The sequence below is a fragment of the Mytilus galloprovincialis genome, chromosome 10, assembly GCF_965363235.1.
Source record: "Mytilus galloprovincialis chromosome 10, xbMytGall1.hap1.1, whole genome shotgun sequence".
NCBI lineage: Eukaryota > Metazoa > Mollusca > Bivalvia > Mytilida > Mytilidae > Mytilus > Mytilus galloprovincialis.
In genome coordinates, this window is record NC_134847.1 from 49,019,192 (window position 1) to 49,028,016 (window position 8,825).

At 32.2% G+C, this 8,825-nt stretch overlaps 1 protein-coding gene across 1 annotated transcript; it reads left to right on the plus strand.

Moving 5' to 3' along the window:
- Nucleotides 1-3,718: 3,718 nt before the first annotated feature.
- LOC143047730 (para-nitrobenzyl esterase-like) lies at nucleotides 3,719-7,855 on the plus strand. The gene is made up of 4 exons (XM_076220950.1): nucleotides 3,719-4,376; nucleotides 4,875-5,193; nucleotides 5,922-5,993; nucleotides 7,065-7,855. Exons 1-4 carry the CDS (start codon nucleotides 3,735-3,737, stop codon nucleotides 7,661-7,663), a joined length of 1,632 nt encoding a protein of 543 aa, XP_076077065.1. The 5' UTR covers nucleotides 3,719-3,734; the 3' UTR covers nucleotides 7,664-7,855.
- The last annotated feature ends 970 nt before the right edge of the window (nucleotides 7,856-8,825 follow it).

Consider the following 8,825-nt stretch of genomic DNA (forward strand, 5'->3'; position numbering starts at 1 on the left):
AAATACATTATAGTTGCTCGAAAAAAAAATGTACATCTTATACCAAAAATTCACGTGTCTATATCTATATATTCAAATGAATTTTAGGATATACATTTGTAGATAAACTCATCATTGATACCAGGATTAAAATTAGTGACGCTCGAATCAAAAAAGTTTGAAAAGGCCAAATAAAGTACGAAGTTGAAGAGATTTGAGGGCCAAAATTCCTAAAAGTTTTGCCAAATAAAGCTAAGGTTATCTATTCCTGATGTAGAAATGCCTTAGTTTTTCCAAAATTCAAATTTATATTAACAGTTAATTTATAATTATGACCATATCAATGATAACTCACACGTTATGAATGTCGTGCTTACAAAGCGCGTTTATGGATTAACCTTTCTGCGTATATGCTCAAACCTAAGCAATCGAAAGCCAGGGATGTAAAAATACGTAGTCACGTGAGAATCTAGTATACACTATTAAAGGACATCAACAGAATTTACAGCATTGTTTATTGCGTTCAAAATTTAATGAAAATTTTTTGCTAAAATCATCTTGTAGTCCTCTCGTGACCAAAGGAGCAAACTCCTACATATCCTCTAAGGGAGCAACCTTTTAACTTCAAGGGGGTATTGTTTTTATTTTTTCGACGCTAACAATCAAATTTATTATTTCAAAATTTAACACTTTAAGGTATTGGGAAAATCTGGATTCAGAATTTGTTTTTGTTATCTGCTTGACCACAAGATTTTTTCATCAAAATGGGGATCAGAATATTTTTTATGGAAAAAGCCCCCCCCCCCCCTCCTTAAAATTAAATGGTTGTTCCCTAATTCTGTTCACTTGATGATTTATATCGCATGGACTGGTGCTTAGATTAACTAACATACGAAGTTTAACCACGCTATAAACAAATAGTCGAATACATGCGAGGTTCGGTATGGACAGGGACATGACCACTGACTCTTCATAACTAGCTATCCTTATTAATAATTAATAGATTAATGTTTGCTTGTACAGTTGCAAATATTCCATGAATTTTTCAATGATAATTATAATAAAAAATTTTACTTAAAGAGGTCAATAAAGTTATCTTTAAAACTGATCTTCCCTGAGGTTTTCACTAAATACATTAAAATATAACAGGCAAATTAAAGTTTATCAAACATAGAACAAAATATTCTAGCAAACACACAAGAATAATTCAGATGTCCTTAAAACACGGGATGTGATTATCTTAAATCTGTGATAAAGACAACCTGCACATTTTGACAAACATCTATATAATCGAATTTGATGGGATAGTGAAAAGATCATGATTATGTTGACACAGAAAATCAAGATTTATCCCGAACTACTAATATTTTCTGAACTATCTATTTTCTGTAGGTCAAGTATACCGATGAAGTAATTGTTATGCCATTATTTCTAAACTACCTGTTTGTGTCTGAGCAATTAAGGTAACACAAATAACATATGTTCTTCTTGTTGTGTGTTTGCCTTTGTGAAATAAGAAGTTGCTGGCATTTAGATATATATAGTTTGTCAAATAAAAATTAGATGTAATATTGTATAGCCTATAATATATTTTTTTAATGAGGATTATCTCCTTTTGAACATTTCTCTTGTTGACTTAGTGGGGTGTCATTCGGCAATCCTCGGTAGAATCCGCTACTCCCCTGTTGTAAGATGAGGGAACGAAAGAGTGGGATGTTAAAAATTTCTAAACTGTAGACTAGTGAGATGAAATCTCCCTATTTCTTCTCCTTAAAAAAAGCATGACCGCAAAAGTCTTTCGTAGTTTGTACACTGGGCTGAAGTTACCTGATGTTTTTGTTAGCCAACTTACTTATTAGTGGTTGTGTATTCATATTAGAATTGAAAATAGGTTATCATTTATCATTGATTCAACTAATAAGAATGTGCCCCCAGTACACGGATGCCCCACCCGCACTATCATTTTCTATGTTCAGTGGACCGTGAAAATGGGGTAAAGTCTCTAATTTAGCATTAAAATTGGAAAGATCATATCATAAAGAACATGTGTACTAAGTTTAAACTTGATTGGACTTCAACTTCATCAAAAACTACTTTGGTCAAAAACTTTAATCTGAAGCGGGACGAACGAACGAACGGACGCACAAACCAGAAAACACAATGCCCATAAATGGGTCCTAAAACAAAAGGCGAATAAGGTTCTACTATAAATCTCCCTCTCTAAAAAAAGGAAATATCACTACAACCTTATTGTTTTTTTAATCAAAAGTTGACACACTTCATTACAGATAAATAGGGCGAAAAATATAAAGAATATGGAAAAATGGTCTAAAAAATAAAAATGAAGGTCACCTCCCTATTCAGACCCTCTTATTTGCTCCTTACATGGTACGAATATAATAATAATTTTATTCATTGTCACTAAACATTTACAATGTTTGTGGCAATACAAATTAAAAATAAAAAAAATTAAAAAAAAACATAATATACGAAAGTTAATCCAAAGGACACAAAACCATTAGTGATAAATTTATAATATTACAATATTCAATATCTATGTAACAATAAGACCTCTGTCCTCAGTTCTAATGACCTTTTTTTTTTAAAGAAGCCAATAATTCTAATATGTCTAAAGGAAGTGGGGTTTAATGAATAAAAGTTCCTCATCTAATAACGTTATATCAAACATATTGAAGATATAAAGATGTACAAAAAAATAGTTATATATAACCAATATGATACAAAATGTTTTTTCGGTTTGAAAATTTAAAATAAACTTATGAAATGTATACAAGATTGGTGGATAGTTGTCTCATTGTTAACGATACAAAATATCCTTAATAGTAGTTTTATATTCTTGGTATACATATGCTAAAAATGTCTTACCAGACAATAGCCTCCAAGAAAAAGCGGCCAATTGTAAGAATATTACAGATGAAAGTAATTTAAAATCAGAAAATAAAAATGACTATTACATTTGTATAGAGATTTATGTAAAAGTAAAATAGACAAAAATTGACAAAAGTAGCAAACTTTTTATGTATAAAATCTTTTAAAACCTTCACTTGAAGCAAATTTTTACTCATTGCATGTTCAATGATTTTTCTATCAGGAATATATTTTACTAAACTTCGTATAAGTGACCATGGTCTTTAAATATAAAATGGTCGTTACATTTAAATTCCTCGAGAACAAAGCTGTGTTAAACCTGCAAAGTCATCGAAGATGAATTTCATTTTATTCTCCATTGCAAGGTAAACGAAAATATCAGACACAATTTTTATAATGATATACAATTAGATGATGGAACATTTTATTCATTTACCTGATGATCAAAAATTATTTTATATATTAAACCCCGCTTCCTATAGACATGTTATAATTATTGACTTCTTTATTAAAATGTCATTAGAATTGAGGACAGAGGTCTTATTGTAGCAGGATATTGAATATTGTAATATTATAAATTTATCACTTATGTTTTTGTGTCTATTTGATTAACTTTCGTAGATTATTTTGCTTTTTATTTTGTTGTTTATTGTTTGACTAAACTTGTATTGCTACAAATATTGTAAATGTTTAATCACAATTAATAAAATTATGTAATAAAATACAATAACGGAAATTCATAAAATACGACAAATGACTACTGACAAGTTTTCAACCTTGACAAAGGCACTATAACATGTGGAGAGATTATAAATAACTGTGACACTACTTTCCTGATAACAGGTCAGTTATAGATAATTATAGATATGTTACAAATCATAATGGAAGTTTTACAATTACTATGTCTCATATATACTATAGCTGTGAGTAGCGGCACCGTTTCTCATCAACCAGCCGTTGTATCAACAGATTGTGGTCCTGTTTTAGGAATAAATTCCCCCGCCTTTGTGTTCAAGGGAATACCATATGCAGTTCCTCCTTTACGTGATCTAAGATGGGCTCCTCCAGAGGCCCTGAGCAAAATTGACGGGACTTGTTGGAAAGGAACATTCAATGCATCAACATTTGGAAACACGTGCATACAACGAAATCCAGACAATTCAAGCGAAATAATAGGTAGTGAGGACTGTCTCTATCTTAATGTGTGGACGCCGACGCTAAACTCAAGCGCTGATCTACCAGTTATGGTGTGGATTCATGGTGGAAGTTTGCAGTTATCAAATGGAAACTGGCCGACCTATAGCCCAACTGCACAACTTGCAAACTCGACAAACGTCGTTTATGTCAGCATGAACTATCGTCTTCATGCCTTTGGTTTTATGGCTTTAGATATTTTGACAGCGCGGTCGGCACATAGATCGTCTGGAAATTATGGATTCATGGATCAGCAACTTGCACTTAAATGGGTGCAACGGAACATCAAAAGTTTCGGCGGTAACCCTGATTTGGTAAGTTGACTGCACTTCAATGGGTGAAACAGAACGTTAAATGTTAAAAGGTTAAGCTTGATTATTTATTTTTAGTGCAATGTGCAGTTGCCAATATTACAACAAAATATCAATGAGGAAGACAAAGTTTTTAAAACACAACATAAACATGTTTAATCAGAAAAAAAAACTGGTGAATATGTAGTTTTTGAGTCTCGTCTTAGTTCACTTTAAAGAAAACTTATATAAATAGGTCACTCAAGAGACTGGGAAAACTGTCATTATTAGAGAGAAAGACCTTTGAAATAGAGTTCAAAATACATAGTTATTATAAAAAGGCAAGTACAAGACAGGTTTTCGATAAATACATGTGACATAGCTGAAGTTTTATTTAACTAACGTTTAACTGCTATTCTTATTTTATACATATACATATTATGTTCATGAAAATCCTTTTTACACTTTTTTATTCAATAATTGCGCATAAAACGATTAATTACCTCTTTATTTTTATTTGAGGTTACCGTATTCGGTCAGAGTTCAGGGGGAACTAGCATTATCGGTCTTCTCGCATCTCCATTGTCAAATGGACTATTTCATCGTGCATGGATGATGAGTGCGTCACCTGTTTACAATAAAACCTTAGAGGACGCATCTAAAGATAATTTAGTGTTTCTCAACAACACAGGCTGTTCAGACATAAATTGTCTGTTGAATGTACCAGCAGATGACATTATTCATGCAATTCCATGGACTGTCTATCCTTATTGGGCTATGAAGGATCAAATGGACTTGCCAGTACGAAACTACTTTGATGGGGCTATTTGTATTGTGGATGGTGAGTTAAAATTTTATTGTATATAGATATTAGAAGCTTTAATATGAGTGCAATCTCTCAATCCAAGTCACAATTTGTAAAAGTAAATTATTATTGATCATATTACAGTCTTCCACACGGAGCCCTGGATCATAACGAGCCAGAAAACCAACGGTCTAGTCCATATATGAAAACGAGAAACGCGAAACACTTAAGAACCACATCAACAAACGACAACCATTGATCATCCGGTTCCTGGCTATATATCTCATATCTTTTATCTTATTTATTTCAATAATATAACCAGAACAGTATATAGATATTTGAATGATTCTTTTATTTTGTTGTTGGCTCAATGTCCTGTGGCGTTTTCATCGCCAGTAATTTGCAAAAAAAGCTATCGAACAAATTGAATGTAGAAGGATTTTAGAAGGTAGCATTCGAAGAAGATTTTTGCCTATCAAAATAAAAGTGTATTAGATAGCCATAAGGGAAATATATTCTTACAATGATAATCCAGTGTTATTTTGTTCTCATTCTGATAAAAAAAAAACCAAGAATTAACTAGTGAAAATACACTAACACGCACACACACATTAACTGACAAATAAATATTGTCTTTCTTTAAATAGTATCACATGCTTTACAGTTCATGTTTGTAACCAACTGATTTAAGATGGTGTGATATATTGCGTTACATGAAACGTATTTTTTTTTGTTGCAAATAAAATCATGTTATTTTATTTCAGGATACGTTGTACCCGAACCACCATTTGATATGTGGAAGCAGGGAAAAGGGATAGACGTCCCCGTTATTGTTGGTACGTCACTTTACATTTTAGATTATTATCGTAAATTTAATATGATGAGACATTTTCGGCGGTTTAAGATAAGTACATATCATGCATATCTGAACTTAATTTTCTAATTGTGACCTTTAACCAATTTTGACATTTTAACTGAATTTTGAATCGAATTGCAACAGATTCATGCAAAGAAGGGGAAGTTAACACTGTAAACACCCCGGTTTCGCTCCGGTTTCGGTTTGAGTTATTCCATCAGTCATTTTACCTTGATGTATGTCTTTCTAATGACATTTTAATGACATTCTATGTTGTAATGTTACAATACTATTTCAGCTTAGGGGTAAAGTTAGCGCTCTTAAAAGGTTTAACCCACTGAATTTTTCGGCACCAGTTCTAAGTCAGAAACCTGTTGTTCTGTGGTTGTCGTTTTTTTATGTTATTCACAAGTGTTTCTGGTTTCTCGATTTGTATAAAGATAAAACAGTTTGTTTTCTTGATTGAATTGGTTTACACATCTCCAATGAACAATAATTTGAAAATCAATCGACAAATGATAAATTAACAAGATGAAATTGGAACACAGCAAACAATTATATCTTCACTTCCAAGTTCTTCAAAATTTCATGATGCGTTTAGGATTACCTGAATAGTTATATGTTAAGCAAACACAAAATAAGGTTCACAAAAGCAAAGAATTCAGATTATGAGACCGGTTAGAAAAAATGTAATTAGCACTGTTTGAGAGGTGTTTGGACTCGAAATAAGTTCACTTCGAGTAATATGCATTGGCAAAGTAAATAACTTGGTAAGGGAAACCCAAAAAGTTTCCCCGTTCAAAACTAAATAAGATGAGCACAATATCATTATATATATAGTTACGATTGTGAAAATGACATTAACGGTTACATTTTTTACTGCCAATGATGCTCATTTCGACAATTATGCGAATACCAAATGAGTTCTATCTAAATTTCGCTAGCTGAATAGACTTTCGAAACATTTTACGACATCATTTAATCAATTCGATCGCGAAAGGAATAGACTCCACCAGTTTATTTAAACGTTTCATGCATTAATGTTTTAAAGGTACTACTAGTCAGGAGGTCGACTTTGAGCCATCACACTTAGATTTAAACAGCTGGACATGGGATACCTATCACAAATATGTTCACAAGTATCTCGACACATTTCCCGGAAATTTGTCAGCAAAAGCTTTAGAATTGTATCCAGATGGTGTAGAAAGTGGAGCTTACCAATACACAACAATGACGTCAGATTTAAGAGTCACATGTCCGAATAATATCATGTCAGATATACTCAGCAAATACTTCAAATCTCCAGTTTATCGATACGTTTTAACTTTTTGGCCATACCAGCCAGTCAACATAGTTGGTATTCCATTCCAGGCTCATTACGCATGTCATATGTGGGACGCCATTGCATTTTTCGGGTCCATAAGCGGCTATTATAAACCTACAAAAGGGGATCAAATCTTTGAAAAATCGATTCAGAAGGAAATGGTTCATTTTGCCACTACAGGAAAACCATATACACAAAGCTGGAAGACTTATCCAACAAGCATTGGTCTTCTGACTACAAATGTGACAGTTGTGTCGTCTTATCATGCTGAAATGTGTCATTTTTGGAATGAGAACAATTTTTTCAACTACGCCTGGATAAATTAATAAATTTAAACATGCTAAATTAATTACAAAAAATGTATTCACTTTCCATGTTTGAGCTTAACTAAAAAACTTATAAGACCAGTTTTTTAGTAATATTAATTTTTAATTATGAAAAATAAGTAGATACGAAAAGCAATAAAAAACATACTATGGCAACAATAATACAATTCAGAAATAAAATGCTGTTTCTCACGGGTGCGTGGTGATTTTGTCCCATGAATTCGATAATACAGTTATTTTCAAAACAATAAAAAGTTAATAAAAACTTATTTTATGCACTACAGAATGGTTAATGATGAATCAAGAATGAGCTCCATAGAAACCGGAGTGACCCCTAATACCATTCGAATTTCCAACTGTTATGATTTAAAAGTTATTTGTGATCACCTGGTTATAGGTAAAAAGAATGTTTTGTAGAAGAAGCAAATGTTAAAACGACAAAAGCATAACGTATTGAAACGTAAATAACAAAATACCGTAATCTGAGGAAAATTCAAAACGGAAAGTCCGTAATTAAATGGCAAAATCAAAAGCTCAAATCATCAAACGAATGGGCAACAACTGTCATATTCCTGACTTGAATTTTCTTATTTTTAGAAAAAGGTGGATTTATCTTGGTTTCATAGCTAGCTAAATGACGGCGTGTCTCTGAAAATTGTCGTGTTCCCTGTTGTATCTCAAATGGCAATTTTCAGTGATAAATGTATTTTCGCCCCATGTACGTAAATTCCGTCCATTTATAGATCTTAAATTTATATAAAAAAAAACAATTACCAGTAATTGTTTTCTGGACGTTTACCTGCTGTACTGTTCTTTTCCTGATTTTAAGATTCATTTTAATGTGTAACAAATGGTAACTAAATTAAAAAGAATCCAAAATACCGCCATGTAATGTATACTTTACATTGTATGTCCTCAGAGTGAATGTTAAATACTACAAGAATACCAAGAAATGCAAATATGGGTTTCTATCAAGGCGACCGAAACCTCACAACACATGCCAAACTACAAAAGAGTTTAAAAGAGTGTATTTCAAACGAATAGGTGCCAGTCAATATGCCGAGCTATCAGACTATACGAAGACAATTGCACAAGTTTGACAAAGACCAATCAAAATTCTAGATTTCCCAGGAACACCAGATTACATAAAGAGAAATATCAA